This window comes from Harpia harpyja, chromosome 2 (genome assembly GCF_026419915.1).
Source record: "Harpia harpyja isolate bHarHar1 chromosome 2, bHarHar1 primary haplotype, whole genome shotgun sequence".
Taxonomy (NCBI): Eukaryota; Metazoa; Chordata; class Aves; order Accipitriformes; family Accipitridae; genus Harpia; species Harpia harpyja.
Genome location: NC_068941.1, coordinates 82,881,156 through 82,899,324, shown reverse-complemented (window position 1 = coordinate 82,899,324; position 18,169 = coordinate 82,881,156). Strand labels below are relative to the sequence as shown.

The 18,169-nt window shown below is 40.4% G+C and overlaps 1 protein-coding gene across 3 annotated transcripts in view; it reads right to left on the bottom strand.

Moving 5' to 3' along the window:
• CTBP1 (C-terminal binding protein 1) overlaps nt 1-18,169 on the bottom strand; it is a 247,417-nt gene that overhangs the window by 147,225 nt on the left and 82,023 nt on the right. The window contains exon 1 of one of the 3 annotated variants that reach the window (XM_052780722.1): nt 11,905-11,923. The exons of the other annotated variants lie outside the window; for them this stretch is intronic. Within the exon in view, the coding sequence (XP_052636682.1) occupies nt 11,905-11,911 (7 nt within the window). The 5' untranslated portion in view covers nt 11,912-11,923. Of the gene's footprint in view, nt 1-11,904; nt 11,924-18,169 lie in introns of those variants that run through there. 3 annotated transcript variants of the gene reach the window in all.

Below are 18,169 nucleotides of genomic sequence, written 5' to 3'. Positions count from 1 at the left end.
TTTCAACAGCATAGCTCTGTGTTGTTAATTCTGCACCATCCCCCAGCTGCATTTTGCATAGCAATGAAAAGCGCTTCCAGTTCCTCTCAATGCTGCATAAAATATTAGCTCTACAGTCACAGTTTTTAAGACTAAATAAGGTTAAAGTAATGTAAGGCTGAGATAAACAGAGAAGAAAACTCATTGTTAAAACTGCCACCCAGCTCCCAGCCCCCCGTTGTGCCTAGGTACCGGAGCACATATGGTGCGGGGCAGATTGCTGGGATACCTACAGGAAGCATAAATGGGGTTAGGAGAGGAGGAGCGATGGAGTTAAAGACTAAAATGAAGGCTTATTGATTTTTATTATTATGTTCCTCCAGAATAGTACTTTTTTTTTTTCGGTAGTTTAATTTTCTGTCCAAAGAACAATAATTCATACATCTAAAGAGGCTCTCATTAATATTCTATGAGAATGCTTTTTTAGGCTCGATACAATTACAACACAGCAATTATTATTCTTCTGTTAATACTTTAACAATACTAACAGACCCATTAACAGCTCAGCACAAGCAAGAGAGGTATTAAAGAAACAGAATGTAGGACTATTTCTGTTTACTAAAGAAACCACAACAAAATTACAGAAAGTAGTAAAGTCTGAGTGTAAAAAGTTACTGTAAACTGATGTGCAAATGTGCCATCAGATTCCTCTTTGATTCTGAGGAACCTTCTTTTGAAAGTCAAGGCAATCTCTGAGGATATAGGAAAAGTAAAATGTTTTAAGTGATGGTTAAAATTCAAGGGTAAATTCTCTTTTATGTTAAATATATAATGTAGAGACGCAGCACATCCATTATCTGTCCATGACAACGAAATCATTGGGATGTTTACAAAGGACTTTGGAAAGCCGGTAGGCAAATGTGGAGATATGTATCAGAAGAGAAGATACAAAACCATCGATAAAAAATTCCTCTGTGTGGTTTAACGCACATCCAGACTCAAGCTGGAGAATGTTTGTTTGTTCTAAGGTGGTTGTATGCTATCTTTAAAAAACCAAAAGAAACATTGTTGTGATGGGAAAGAAAAAAAAAAAAAAGCAAAACGTTGACATGTTAGCTTTATAAACCTTTTAATAAAAGGCTACGTAGTAACAAGCATATGCCAGGTTATTATATTTTGAAAAATTTTATTTTATAGACACCTTATTAGAGCTCCTGTTTTCCTACTACGAGTAGAAACGGTGGAAGTTGCATTTCATTTTATTTACTAATAGGAAGCATACAAAGACTCAGGTTCTTCAGGAGCACAGATTATCAGCGGAAAAGGTAAACTTCTTTGGCAGCAAGAGCGAGCACAATTCACTCCTGCGCTCCTCCTGTCCACAGCTCCCACAGTAACAACGGGGTGTAAATCAAAGCACCTTCCACAGCACATATTTGAGAAAACCAGCCCCACACTCCAGGCTCCTTGGATTTTAGAATGCCAGGCTGGGAAAAGCCTTCTGGGGAACTGAGAAAGGATCAATTTCCTATAATCCTCTTAGAAAGGTAAATGAAGCTCAATCCTGAAACGCATGGTGTTTCTTAGTCCCTCACGTTCCTATATTGTGAGGCTGTTTCCGAACTGTTTTCCTTTAATTACATGAAACTTTGTTCTAATATTATATATACCCAATACTATCAACACTATTAATTTATAATCCATTTATTTATATATGTATACATCAAAATATCAATTTATTAATGACCAGTCTGTATTTTTTTTATCTTGTACCTAACTTGTCTACGAGCTGAGAAGTTTCCTTTGCCTGGTCTTTATCTACAGATAAAGCTAACCTTTCTGTAAGGTCACCATAAAGCACCCACTTTTTTCTGGTTTTACCAGACCCCCTTGCTCATGGGATTATGTACACTGTGTTTAAATTCCAGATGGTTTCACCCTTTTGTACTCAAATGCATCACCCTCACTTCATCCTGATACATACAATAAAACCCAAGTTCGTCAAGTTTGATACTAGCTTGCAATATGACTTACTTTGGCGAGCAGATCGCTGTAACACCTCCTCATCCACTGTAACACCTCCTCATCGGTATTATTCTTGAATTCACTTTAGACGGTCAATAACAGTTTTCCATACACCTTTGTAAAAGCTCCCTAAATATCTGCTTTTAAGAAGCGAATGCTAATGTGACAATATCCTAGTCACAACGCCTTCATGGCTGTTATTTAAAGCACAGTACCATTACATCTGTATGCCAGTAATGTAAGGCTCATCCTGCTTTTGCTCTACAGCATTAAAAAACCTGACCCAAGAACAAGTCCATCCTAGGTGTACCTTTTAATCCACACAAACACAAAATAATTTATTACTATTTACATTACTTTAAGTATTTTTGAGCTGCTATTTAGATGGCCTTAGTAGTAATGACTGCAGCAAGCTGGAACAGGTTTGCCATACAACAGAACCCAGGGTAGCACTAAAAATAAAACCTGGGTGTCTTGAAGCCTGGGAAAAGTAGGGCAACGCTACAAGGGATTCAGTGCAAACCCTCAGAAGATATTCCCCACACATACAAAACTTCTTATACATTAATTGGAATGGACAGATATTTACAGACAGAGAATAATCCAGAGCTTCTACAGGTTTCTTTGACGCTCCAATCACCCCCATTCCCCTTTCCCATCTGTTTAGTCTCTCACAGTTCTTTCTTCTGCTCTCTACCATCTTTTTTTCCTTGGACCAGGCTCAGGCCAACTATTTCTCCCCATGCCAGCTAAGCCCAACTTTTCCCCACACCCAAATGATGTGACACAGATGATGGCTGAAAACCTGTCAGAGCAGGGTCTCGGTGAGCTCCGGTACGGGAGGCCCTCTCCTCTTGGGTAACAAGCCAACCTTTTTCTACTATTTCTTTATACTCCGCAGTAATTATAGCCCTTTTTTTTCTTTTTCCCAGTCTATCCCATTATTTCTCTCTCTTTTACATACTATCCATTACTTTTCAGGGTTTTTTCCTCTTTTATCCTCCTATCTCTATCACGGTCCTTAAGAGAAAGCCGAGGCTGTCAAGTACCACACATCTGTCATTTCAGCATTATGATTAGGAAGCAGATTCTGAAAATCCTGGTACCACCATAAAACTGGCAAACTAAGAAATCTCACCTTAGATTTCATCAGTTTATCACTGTTCTTGTACCCTTCCCTAGATATCTGCTGCTGATCACCATCAGAGACAGGATACTGAATTAGACACACTCAATCTGAATCGGTACGGCTGTTCTTACAGATTTATTGCTAAAACAAGTGTTTCCACCAGATCTAAGAAAAATCAGCAAGAACTAAAATTACAGACTCTTGCATTTTACTACAAGTAGCTTTGTTGTGTGGAAGTCCCCCATTTCATCATCTACGTTTGTTAAGAATACTATGCAAAGAAAGTTAATTCTGGTGACGATTGGCACGTAAGTAAAGCACTCAGGTATTTTACTTGGTAGTGGTAGGAAACATTAAGTGTAGGAAATTCAGCGCAAAATATTTTTCACCTGCTGAGAAATATGGGTGAAAATGCTTTGAACGTGATTTCATTAAGAGCATCATCCTTCTTAGCATAAGAAAGAAAAACAATTTGTCGGGAAACATCCACCATTTAAAATATTCCATGTTGTTTTCCAATGCTGTTTTCCCACAGACACAAAGCACAGGTACATTTAGTGGTTTGGGCGGGGTGGGGGAGAAGGTGGTTGATGTTTTGGAAAAAACTACCAAAGCGTGTTTTGCTTGCTTTCGCCTGATCCTCAGCTACAGCAAGAAGTGGCTGCTGGAAGACCTAACTTCAAAGGCCTGCTGCAGGAGAAATTGTCATTATTTGATCCACTAAATCTAGAATTTAAAAACTTATTAAAAAAAAGCTTAAAAACTTTAAAAAAAAAAAATTAAAAAAAGATTCCAAAGAAACAGAAGGTTTCCTCAACAGCACAGTCCCAAGTCCCATTGGCCAAACCCTTCCAACAACATACCTGCCCTTGGGTTCCAAGTTCGAGTAAAACTCCACTCCTCCCCACCAGTCTTATCTTGCCAAATTCAGAGCAGGAGGAAAACACCCAGAGGACTGGCATCCAAAGGACTCCACCACACGCTCGCAGGCAGAGCACGGACACACATGGCAGCGCTCCCAGGAGCCGGCTCCCGCAGTTGGTTTTTATTAAGGAACGCGCACGCTTCTGCGCTCCAGTCAGAAATATTCGGGGGCTCTAGCACATGAACAATAACTCAATAATTACATTTCCTTCTCTGTATCATAAAATAAACACAGTCTCTGAGATAGACTCTTTGGATTTATTTCCTTTCAAAAGAATTTAGTAATTGAAGGGCAAAAAAATAAAACCACAAGTAAAGTGCACGGGTTCAAAATGTGCAGTAAATACTTTTGAAAGCCATGTTCTCATCTGGGAGTATTGCAACAGATGTTTATCATGAGCTACTGCAATAGTTAATCTAACTCCGAGCCAGGTTAACTCTTTGCCATTGGAAACAAGCCTTTTTTCCACGGGCAGGCTACAGAAAACAAGGAGATATGCCAGAACTACTGACAAGAAGCAGTTAACTGAATGAAGGGGGGGGGGGGAGGAAGCCATAAAGCCCAACCAAATAAACCAATGTCTGGCCCAGAAGACTTAGATGAACAGGTGTATGTGTGGGTGGGAGTGGGGGGAAAAAAAAATAAAGAAAAAAACATTTAAACAAAGCCTCCGCTGACATTCTGGTCACTGAAGTGGGTACACACAAAATGAGCCAAACAACATTTTTTAACAATTCAGCAAATAATGGATATTTTTTTTTTATCATCTTCGGAGAAGATGGGAAACACGATTATTCATCTTGGTTTTCAAAGTACGGTACCAATATACCATAGTAACAACACAGAGGTTATTCGATTTAAAGATATTCTGAGTAAGAATGAAAATGGGAAGGTACAAAACTACAATTAAAATATGGATCATTCAAATAGCAATTCAACAGTTCAGAAACATTACAGTATTTCAAAATACTAAGAATTTTTAAAATCTAGCTTAGGTATCCATACATCAAACGGTGGTAGCCTACTAGACTATTTTTCTCTTTTTTTTTTTTTTTTTAAACTGAGTAATTTAATAGTGGGGGTTTAGTTTTTATGTAACTACTTATAGTACCTATGTATGCAATCTGGTATTTATTCCTTAAAGATACAATACAAATCACAACTTAAAGCATCGTTATTTAAAACTGAAATTGCCGTTTCTTAATGGGTGCAAATCAGATCCCTGTTTGCAACCTTTCCTAAAGGCAAGCGAAGGGCTAGTAAGTCCCTGCCCAGAGCCATTCCTCTGCTTCTGATTTCACAAGCATTTTATTTTGGGAAATCCTTGAGCATATATGGGTCCCGTGAAAAACAGCGAGCAGTCCATCCCCTTTCACCATCTGAAAGAGAACAGGCAGAAGCATGCACCACATTCTCAATGTGCTTGCCTGAGCATCACCTACAGCTCCCACATCCCTGGGACCACGCAGCACCGTGGCTGCACCGCGATCCGTGTAAAACTGCTGGGAAGCAGAGCCGGTTTGAGGATTTACAGCCTTGCACAGCTTGCAAGGCTACACACAATTTTCATCTGAGGCACGCACCCTCCCCTTCATATTCCCAGCTGCAGTAACAGAAGAGGAAGAGTCACAAATTCTGGAAACTTTGGTCTAAACTTCCTTCCTGACTGAAAAAAATCTCAGCTTCTTGGTTGTTGGGGTTTTTTCAAACAGAGAGAAAAACAAACACTAATCTGTCAAGTGTAAAGACAATCTAAAGAGGTTTTGTTTATCTAATTGCTAGGCAGAACAATGAACGAATAAAAAGCCGTAGGAAGTCCTTTCGACTCTGCAGTATTTCTACTGGTAATGCAGAACAAGTTTCTTTCTTGGTATTACTCCTAATCAACAAAAGCAATGGCAAACGTTATCAGTCCTTTTATATCTGATGAAGAGATTGATGTTACTTATTCAAGAAAATCTTCATAAATATTCCTCCGATGACCACAAAGCCACATGCTGGCGGTACCTCTACCCAGCCCTTTCATTCCTATATTAAGGCCACTGGAACAGCCACCCATTAGTCTGTTGACTAAAATACAATCATTTGCAGCTTGTTTTGCTTTTCCCCCCCCAGATATCAAATGTCCTAAGTGCTGAGAGGAAGGTTTTGTTTTCTAAATTTTTAGTATTCCAGAGAAATATACTGACATTACATTCCGCAAGTGTTGCCAAGAATGTCTTTTGTGTTCACAGCTTCAGTGTTGATGATAAATTTTCAACATTAACAGTACAAAGTATGATTTAAATCAAAACCTAAATCATAAATGTAAAAGTAATTTAAACTAGTGAACTGGAAACCTTGACTTAAATAATTTGATTTTGCAAATACAGTTCTCCTAAAGAACTATTTGCTTTCAATGGCTGTTAGTTCTCGCTGAGTAGGTAAATAAACTACATGCATCTATTTAAATGATTATGAAGCCTAATATACTCCAGATCTTTTATTTTTTACATTTTATTAAGTAGACAATTTACTAGGCAATTATTTTTTTAACTATGATTCCTAAGTGCTTGAGAAATATTTAATAAGTCCTAAAGCACCTTTTATGATGATGATTATTCCCATTTTATAGAAGATAACCCAAAGAAGAGATAATTAAGTAGTTTGGACTCTTTCCTTCACCAGATTAAACTAGCTCTAAGATAATATGATTGATCTCCACTACAACAACTACCTGTTGCACATAATTTTTCACTCTGACCTAGCAATCATAGTAATTTGCAAATATCAGTAAGAGAAGAATTAGCTGTAAAGCCTCAGGAGACAGCAGCAGAAGGCTGGACTAGATACCTGTACAAGAACAAGGAGGTTTTGCTGGATGATTTCACCAAGATACAACACTTGGTACTATTTTTACTTCACCTTCTAAAATTCAGATGTAAAGGTAACACATGGCACAGTCTGCTGCTATTCTTCACGACCACAGAGCTTGCTTTATGAACAGCCTCAATTATTTTGCCATGAATAATGATGGCAAAAATAGCAGTGAGCATTTAGATCGCTTCCACAGCCCAAGCGAACCGTCACACCAGACTTTCCAACTTGTACAACCTCTAGTTTGAGTAGTCATTTCTTAATATTGTGCCTCAAAATCTACAGGAAGTTGTGCCAACAGCACTTACTGTGAATGTTTCAGAACAATTTCCCGGTACTGAATATTGCATATCCCAACGTGCCAGCTAGGCTGAGACCTTACACATTACAGAGTTGCTGCCCTGAGGGACAGTGCCAGATCTGAAACGTTTACTAGTCAAGATAGGTGATTTATGAAAAGTGGGAGAAGCGGTACAGAATTAATTTTTAAGGTTTTTCACAGTCTCTCACCATTGTACCCATTTTTCACTGCTATGAAAAGCTACTTGTGCCCCAAGTTGGCCCATGATGGGAAACTGCATCTTTCCTAAAGCACCTCCAGATCTTTCCCCCCCCCCAAGTCATCCCTTACTGAGGAAGAGCGTCAATATCTCTAAAGCTGCTTTGTCCTCCTGTAAACTTGCCTTTGCTATGATACTTACAAAAATTTTACCAGTTAGACATTAATGACCGTCACTGAGCTTTGCCAGGAGGGGTGAGAGGCAGAACACCAAGTGCTAGAGCAAAATAAAACAGTAAAAGACACAGTGGTCCATGACGAGACAAATTTGGTAGATGTGGCCATACAAAATGCCAGCTCTTTCCTTCTGCCTGAAGCCCTAGCCTCCATCAAGGGAGTGACCACTAATCGGCACGTAGAGGATGAGGGCCTCGAGGAGACAACCCATCGCACTGATGATGAATCCCACATCTTGCAAAGTCCAGCTGGATTCATCCATCTCATTGCAAATCCTCATCTTCAGCTTCAGGAAAGAGAGTGCTGTTGTCTCCAAAATAAATTGTAATGGTGTATGCCAGACCCCAAATCCCACCCCACCAGCGAGCCACACGTGCTACCCTTTTTGCCTACGTACTAGCTCAGGAATTAGGGGGACGAGGAGGGACCACCGGGAGCGAGAACAGGATGAGCCAGTTATGGGTCAGGGACCTTGCTTGCGCCTAAGCAAGTCACCCTCCTAAAACGAAACCAAAAGAAGGTTTTTATACTTAAAAACATCTGCATTTCCTGCACAAGCTTCCCAACAATATATTAGCAGGTGAATCACTTCACTGCCCTGGTTGCCCGTCCCCCCGTGCAGGCTCCAGTCCATCCTGCCCTGCCATGATGCTTTAGACATGACGCTGCTGGTTTGCGAAGTGAGCAGGCTCCAACGGGAACGCCGGCCCCGAAAGGCAGATGTTGTGTAAATTCATATTTCATAAACACAGTTAATTGTGACAAGAGGGCTATAAAAATCCTTGTACTGCTTAAATTATTTCTCCACTTAGAGCAACTCTACCACCAGAAAATGTTACACATTGCACTTTATACTGAACTGGCAGCGCACAGTGATAACATTACAGCTCTATTAAATAACAGATATAAAAATCACAGATCATTAAAAACTACAAATTACTTTTTCTGCCGTCATTCAACATAACTATTTAAAAACAAACATACCATGCAATTGTCGTTAAAAGTTTTCCAATCTAACACTGCATGTGTTTTAATATGAAAATTATACTTTTGAAATAAACATTGCTGCTATCAGGGAAAAGCACTACTACAAGTCGCATCGCTATTAGACAGAAACTACCACCTTAAGGAGTCAATAATCCCTCAGACTTTACCAAGGAAATATTCTCTCTCCATCCAACAAGGTCACAATAAAGGAAAAAAACAAAAACCAGCAACAAAACAACTAAACGATATCTGCTAAAACCATGATCCTTTGATTCAGACGTATAGGTAGGTAAGAGATAGGCAATTCAGAGACTGTTTTTTAATAAATTTATGATTTATGTATTTACTGATACTGATCCTTCAGTAATCTATATCTAGCAGGTTCATCGTATCCATATGAATCTTCTTGCATACACTGGAGTCTAAATTGTTATGCAACTCCTATAATTAGGAAAAAAAAACACCAAAAACCCCCAACTAATTGAGCTTTACTTTTTCTAGCTTCATTTTTTTTTCATGTTTGGTTATTCAGAAAAGTATTTATTAAGAGTTTATTATCTATTTATATGTGGAAAAGATTTTTTTTTAATAACATCCATGTCCTTTAGGTAATAGTCTACATTTACTAACATTTACTAATTTAAGGCCAAGAGTAAGAAAGTACAAGGTTTTTTCAGCTCTGTGGGGCCACTGGATCTGTACGTGGTACTAGATAAGCAATCCGGTACTGTGCAAAGAAAAAGACAAGACTTCATCTGCTCTCCCTCACCTGTCTGGGTGAGAAAACAAGCAGGAGGCGTGGAGGGGTAATTCAGTTCTGCAGTACTCACGTCATCTTTCCTATTTCAGTTAGCTCTACAAGCAGGCAACGCCTGCCAGCCTGGCTGCAGTTTGTTTACACACTATTAGAAATCAGAATTTGCTAATTACGCTAAAGAAGTCTCAGTAGGTACCAACTAAGCATAGATAATATTTTGTCTGTTTTCTCAGGATGCTCTGGAAAAAATGACATAAAATATGAAAATTATGCATGCCGTTATGTAATGAAATCAAAATACAATAAAACATACACATGGATATTTCTACTTTTACACAGTAGTTACTGAACTGTAGCCGGCTTCAATTTAAAAGTACATATCGCTTGTATAAATAGTATTTATTTCACAATAAAAAATATCCTTCATGTGTAGCTATCTACATTTATCATATACTCAAGTATTCACAATCATTTGAACATAACACACTGTTAAAATCAATTTAAACTCCCTAGATATCTATCATTTTAGACGATCTAAGTGATTTGGGTAGATAATCATAAAACTGCAGGCATGCAGTTTTTGTCTAGGAGCTGACAAATCACCAGTGGTGCAACAGGTGCCGTTTCCATTCATCATTATTTTCTACAAAGAGGATCACACTGGCGCAGTCCCTCTCGGCGGTCAGGCTGCCTGTGCACCCATGGGTGCACGGGCGAGAGGCGAGGACCCGGGAACCTGCAGCAGCGCAGCTCCTCTGGCCGCTTCCCACACCCCAGAGGCACAGGGGCTGCTCCTGCTCGGTGGGGCCAGACTGAAATTCTTCCGTCACTCACCGGAAAAACCTTTGCTGCTTCCTACGGCTTCAGGCTAGCAACAAAACCGTGAAGTTTTCAGGCCTAGCAAAAGACCTGGACTCACAAGCATCCTTCTGCCTCTATGACGCACAACAAGGGGTTAACAGCATCACGAGCAAACTCAGGTGTAGATCACACTGACTTCACTGACAGCACCACTGGCTTTAACCCAAATTTCTATATAAGGCACCTTCAAGGTTCAGTGGCAATTTTATTTAAAAGAAAGATTCAGGCACCGATTTTTAACCTGCTCAAATCAGGTATTTGTATCTCAAATTTCCACCGTTCACTTATGTCACAGAAACGATCATGCAAATATACAACAATTTCAAATACTGCCTCCAGCTGGGGATGCTACATGGTATATTTAAATTTCTAGCTAACTACTAGATGGCACAGAAAGCATGCAACCCAACCGTAACGGCAACGTTACTCAGAGAAAAGTTGCAAAATCTGTCAGAAGATTTTTCTGCCTTAAAGCATATCTCAATCAGAAATAACTTTTGCCATGAAAACCACTAGGAAACTCCGAACGTAAAAAGGTGGACGCGGTTTTAATACGAGATGAAATATACAGAAGAAATATAATAAATACAGTTGACCGTAAAGCACCTCACAAAAAGGAGATGAGATTAGATATGTTACGAAATAATACGGAGCCAAATTTGTCCCTGAACCATATAACAGATTCACAAGGCAAGATAAAAATGGAGGGTATTTCCCTTCATATTTGTTATTTTAGATTTACACAAAACAAAGTACGTTCAGATAAGGACACATAATCGCGTCAATTTCCAATTAGCTGCAATCTCGGGCTGAAGGGGAAACAGCAATTTACCATTTAGCAAGTCCACGCAAATAACTTATGGGAAGGATCCAGGATTTTCAGCAGGGATCTGACGCCAGCCCGAGCCGATTCCCATCGACTTTCTGCCGCTCGCCGCACGCATAACCCCAATTTTAGATCCAGCGGAACCCGCAGCGCAAACTCCGCGCTCAGAAAGTGAATTTTAGCCCACGGCCCCCCCCCCCCAAACCCGCGCAGCACCCACAAACCTCCTCCGGGCTCCCTTCGTGCTCCCACTGACACCCGGAGCAGGGTGCGGGCAGGCAGCCGCGATCGCTCCCCTCCTCTTAAATGAAATAACGGACTCGAGCTGTGCCGGCGCCATCCCGCAGTTTTAAGCCCGTCCCGGCGGAGCTGGCTGGGCAAACTTCTGCTCAACACCGGCTCTTGTGCCCCCCCCAACCCCGCTCCCCACAGGGACACGCACACCCACCACCCACCCCCCCCCAAAAAAAAAATCACCCCGAGTGGAAGGGAGGGCTGGCAGGCGGAGGCCGGGCTGGGCGCCCCCCGCTGCCCCCCGCGGCGTTCCCCGGCGGGGCTGCGGCTGCGGCTGCCCCCGGCCCCGGCCCCGACCGGCCCGGCCCCACCGCGCCCCGCTGCGCGCTGGCGCAGCCCGGGAGCGCAGACACCCCGCCCAACGCGCCGCCGGAGCGGGGAGGGGGGGGGGATCAAACGATAAAATGAGTATTAAATGACAACAATAGCAGCAAGGGTAAGGTGAACCGACCGGTTCGGCCGCAGGGCGGTGAGCGGGCCGGGGCACCGACCGCCGCGCCCGGGCCGGGCCGGGCCCCCATCCACCCACCTTGCATCCCCGCCGCCGGCTCCCCACCGGAATATGCCGCTGCTGAAAATACGGGGCAGGCGGCGCGACCAATCGGGGCGGAGAGCCTGCCGCCCGCAGCCAATGGCGGCCGCCGCCGCCGGCCCTCCGCCAACCCCAGCGCAGCTCATTACCCGGCCGGCAGGGCAGGGCGGGGCGGGGAGGGGCGGGGGCCCGGCGGGGCCGGGCCGCGGGGGGGGAGCGGAGCGCCGCCGCGGAGGTGGGGAAGGTGCTGCGGGACCCGGCCCCGGCCCCGCCCTCCGCTCCCACACAACCCCTCTTTTTTCTCCTTTTTCCTCTTTTTTCCTCCCTTTGTTAACCCTTTCCTTCCTTCCTCCTCCTTTCCTCCTTTCCTTCCTTCCTTCCCCCTCCTTTCCATCTTTCCTTCCCTCATCCTTTCCATCTTTCCTTCCCTCATCCTTTCCATCTTTCCTCCTTTCCATCTTTCCTTCCATCTTTCCTTCCTCCCTTGTCTTTCCTTCCTCCCTCCCTTCCTTCTTTCCTTCCTTCTTTCCTTCCTCCCTTCTTTCCTTTTTTCCTCTATTCTTTTTTCTTCCTCCTCCTTTCTTTTTCCCCCTTCCCTTCTTTTTTCTTTTCCTCCTTTTTTTCTTTCAAGAGGGCCTTTTGCCAGATATTTTTCTCCATAGCCCCCCCACCAATGTACATCACACAGACCAACAACTTCAAGAGCCCCCCAGGGAACCTGTCGTGCTAAGTGTGAAAGGACACCCCTGCGTAAATCAACACCAATGGCTACTACATGCCAGAGACTAATATTTTAGAGAATCCAGAAAGGTGAAGGGATGAAAACCCCTCCAACTACTCCAGCTAAAATCGGAGGAGACCCAGAAGAGCATCTGTTCAGCCACTGCTTTTTGGTAAGACAATACACAAACCCAGTGCCCGACTAGAACAAGCTCCCGGGGTGCCGAACCCAGCCTTTAAAAATACCAAAACAAAACCAGCAGATGTTCCAACCACGCAACTTCACTTCAGCACGCAAAGCTTTACACTGTACCACCACTGCGAAATCATTAGCAAAGTAAACTTTCTTATTAAGTCCGACAATTTTGGAAATAAAGATCTGATTTACTAAAAAAAAAAAAAATTTGAATACATAGATTGTTTTTTTAAAATTGAAATTAATTAACGTTTGTTCATAAAAATAAACTTTTTCAATCTACAAAACTCATGATTGCTGTATGTTACAGCAGAAAAACTACCAACTGTGGAAGAGGAGATAAAAAAAGCTCAGAATTTTCTTTTGTTTTTGCGGTCTAGTGACCCTAATAATTTCTAGGTTTAGAGTGAACAAAAACAGTGAAAATCTGTGCCTCCCATTTCTAATGTTGTGCTCCTTCTGACCTCATCCCCAGCATTTAAAATCACTAAATTGTATTTGCTGAAGACTCTTGCCTGAACAGGCCATGTTACTAATTTGTTCATAGCGTTTGGCTAATACAGGATAATACATGCCGTGAAGTGATAAACCTGATATCAACCCAAGTCTTGATGATAATTTACAGGAGAAAGCTTTTCTTTTGCAGATCAAGAAAAGCTTATTTCTAAGGTGCCCCAAGAGCCAAGAACTCTGTGGTGCTACGAACTGCTGACAGGCAACCAATAACTGTGACAAATTATACATTCATGACATCTGCAACAATCGATAAACTGACTCACCAAATTAATAAAATATAGATCACAAAGCATACATTTTTATTAAAGAATAATTTCATGATAACCAAGTAATGTGGATGCTTCCAAGCATAAGATTAAATTACATGCTGAGCAAATCTGGCATTTTGTGATAAACTGCGAAAATAGTCTTTGCAACAGCAACTGAGGAAGAACATTGCTGACATAGTCTATAAACATGTTTTATAAAGCATAACCGAAAGTAACAAAAAAAAAAAAATCATTGAAGTGGTGGTTAGAGAATTCTCTACCAAATCCATAATAATTACTTTCTAGACTTCTCCTTGCTTTGTAATTTATTCCTTCAAATACGTTGCTGATTTTGGTGTTAAAAGTAATAAAAACGGATTACCTACATAGGGGAATATTTACACCAAATTAATTCCTTAACTAGTCCGACTTCAACAGTCATCATTATTGGAGTACACAAAGATTTCTGGTACATTTAGGATGACGGAAAAGTTACTTAAATATACAAGGCAAGTGTCCTACCTGATAGATGGACACTGCTTATCAAAATTCTGTGCCTGCTGAATAACTTTAAGTATTTGCTTGAACTTTGGAATACAATGAATCCCATTGGACTTGCAGGTCTGAAGCTATACATGTGGTATTTTCCTGCATGGATATTTTCCACTACTGAGAAATGCATCAAGAAGAGCTTTTCCAACCTCTTGTAAAGGTATCGGAGAAGTCATTCCTTCCCCAGAGTGGAAGACAGAGCATCTCGTAGGCAAAGGCTTTACTTCGGGGAAGAAGGCACTTAGGCACATCCTCAGTCTCCATTATCCTGGTTAGGTTATCGCTACACGGCTCTGAAACACGTCCTAAAGGAAGAATTTAAAATACTGAGATCCTGTTTATTAAAGTTTACAATTATTAGTTCCTGAAACTCTTTAGTACTCGTTCTCTGCAGGCTAACTATGCCATACCAACAGCATTAGAAGGCTGTCCTAAAATTAGTTTTAATCCTCTATAATGACAGATACGTGGCGCGCTCTCAGGCAGTCTTCACGTGATTGAAACCTTGTCAGATCTTCCAAATATTTCTTTTATAGTGAAACATCCAGCATTTCCTGGAACCATACTGTCATACTTCCAGTGAGTATTTTACATCCATAATGTTTCGCCACTTTCTAAACTTCCATGGATTTCCTAGCTAAACACATGATACGAGGTCTTTCCCGTCCTTCTTTCTAGCTAATAAATAATGGAATCTTAATTTTGAAATGCCGTCATGAAACAAAAATCAAATAGAGCCTAAGTAATATAAAAACAATATTTGTTTATACTAGATCCATTATGAATTGAATTCCTTTTTTAAACAAATGACATTTAATAATACATTAAACACATAAACAGGAACATATTTGAAGTTATAATTCCATCAGCTCTTTCTCATGACATTCATCTTCTGAAAGGCCATATCCACATTTCAATCTAATCATTTATAGAACATTGTTAAGTTAACAAACAGACATGGCACCTTAAAAATGGCTTACTACTTAGTTAGGGAAGACAGCAGCTTATCTATGGCAACCTAGATCAGTCAAAAAAAAAATCTATTCTCTGGCATATTATTAGTAACTGGAAATTTATTATAAAATGTTACATTCTTTCAGAATGAAATATCTTTATTTGGAAAATATACCCAAATATTCCCACTTACAAACCACTATTTAATTCAATATTTTACAAATTTTCTGCACTGTGATCATTTAATTTACTAAGAAAATATCCACATTGCTATCAATCTTTTCAGTCACCAAAACGTGACTACAGATAGCAGCAATGCATATTTTAGAGAAGCAGCAAACAGGACCAGCTTCAGAATTACACCCACAACCCTCAAGATAAGATGAGGCGAGAGCGTTTTCTCTTGCCATAAATTACCACTCCCTTCTTTTGGCAATTATTTAACTTTCAAAAATAGCTGCAACGCAGACAAATTATGAGCTACAATTACGCAAATTTATCCCTGATATTAAGACTGCATACATGCATATATGTATACCTACTTAGTCTATTCTAAAATGTATCTGCATGCATAATGGTTAAGTATTATAATCAAATACACCAGGGCGTTTTTACCTTATCGCCCAGAATGACAACATTTCTATGCTAAATATCTGTAAGCCATTCCAGTGGTCAAAAATGCCCACTACTGCTTTTTATCTGTATGGTACCAGCCACTTGATCCTGGTGCATCCTCTTCTAATAAACCTTCCTCCTTCCCAGACAAGAGTGCAGAGACCTAAGTTGACAGGAGTCAAAAGGAGCACCAGCCAAGCTTCCAGGAAAAAAAAAAAAAAAAAAAAAAAGTTTTTTATATATATATATATCACTGAGTGCAACATAGAAGCTGCATCAGGTTCGGAAGTCCATACTCTGAAAAGACATGAAGGCTGGAAGTATTAGAAATACCGCATACATAGCTGGTCTGTTCTTGGCTGCTGTTGGATACTTCAAGACCAAGTTGCCTCATTCTTTTCTTGGAAACTGGAATTATTGAATATCTTAAGTCACTCAATGAAAAGCAAATTAAAATTTGACTACTCCTGCACTACTACTCTGACTCAAAGCAAGCACCTGCCACTTTGCCAGAGGTCTTGGTAGACCACTTGGTAGACCAACGCTTCTACTAAATCTCTATCATGCTGCGAAGTGCTGCCTCTCAAACAGATAGCTGCATTTCTCTTGTTCATATATCCACTTATCCAGATATTCATCTCAGATATGGGCTAACGCTGCAGATCTTTAACAGAAGGGCATTGTTTTAACTCCCATAGCTCTTCAGAGCCTCTGGTCCTACCAGCATGGCTTTACATTGGGCCATTAACCTACCAGAGCCTGCTGGGTGAGGGAAGGGAGATTCTCCAGGAGGTAGCACCATGGGCAGGTTTGGGGCAGGAGCTAGGCAATCTCTGTATTCTCAGTGACATGGACGTTTCTTTTACTCACTTATTAAAAAGTTGTATTTACACCATTCATTATGTAGTGAACGTTACACAACAATGAACTCAAGTTTTTTTGTTGTTATTTAAGCATTTATTATTCTTTGCAGTTTTATAGGGCTTAAAAATCCCAGATTCTCAGAGATCTAGGCTCTGCACAGAAACTTAAGAAAAAGATGGCAACCCAATACAGTTGTCTTTTTCCACACTGGTTTTCAATCGTGATAGAATATATTGCTACAATAAAAAGCCTTGATACTTTCTGATTTAAAGCACAAGAACAAATGCTATTTTTAAAGTCAAAATCTGTTATAAGGATAGGGTTGGGGTTTGGGGTGGGGTTTTTTTGGAAGAGTAGAGATCTATATTTTTTTTTTTTAACTTACAGTGAAAATTCTGAATATTCTACATGCGCATTCACATCATTTTGCAAAACTGTCAACACTAGATATATGCTTCCTTCTTTGAACTATCTCCCTGTGTTGCAACCCTCATCTAAATTTGAAAATATTTTGGTAAACATAGCTGATGTTTCATGGGTGTAACTTTGAGACCATAAGGAATTTAAGAAAACAGTTGATACCGTACTAAAATCTAAAATAGGCTTTTAAGAATCTATCAGCTTTCTCAGATCAGTAACTAATATGATAACCATCTAGAAATAAGGATCTCTAGCTTATTACTTCCTCCTAAATTTTCCTCCCTGGAGTTTTGTTTTGGAACTTTTGAGCTCCTTTTGAAGGTTATTTGTACATTCTATTGTGATGACATATTTAACACATTAGTTAAATATATTATTCTCTTAACATTACACATTTAGCCTATATATCAAGGGACTTGTATCACAACATTTATCACAATGGGCTTTCACTCCAAGAGCAGATTGTCTCAAGTATAGTCATGAACATCCACACTTTTCCCAGATAAAGAAAATAGTTTGAATAAAGCATTAAGAGTGCTACTGATGTAACACATTTCTTAGAAGCAGAGGTCCCAGAAGGATTTCCCTTGGGATGTTACAGGAGCTATGCAAAACAATTCCTTTCACAAACTTGAACTTCCTTGTTAAGGAACCCCCTACATTTTTTTGCCACCTCTCTCCTTGGAAAACTGTGGTGGACTTGGGTGCTCTGCCCATCAGGAATCCTCTTCCAGCATTCAGCCTCAATTCATGCAGCATTTGTTGGTACCATTTTTTTGTCCTGCAGCCATTGACTTTCAGTTCTTTTACTTCTGCTCCATACTCTATCTCTCTAAGGATGAATACTCTATACTCCTCACATATCCCTCTTAGTGATAGTCTCTTCACCTCACGTGTTACTGTTCAGAAATTACAAACTCACACTGATAGAGCAGAAAATTCTGTTCACTTGTTTTTATGCATATCGCAGGGACTGCTAAAGCACATCCCATGATCATCCAAGTACTATTTATCTATAATGAGGATCTTGTTGCAAGTTCCTATTTTACAAAACTCTGCTATTACTCACTGAGTAATATGATATGACCTTCAATTTTGCATTTTGAATTTGAGTCCACTTCTATTAGCCCAGTTTTCAATGTCATCTCAGTTATTTCTGTACAATATCCTGATTCTC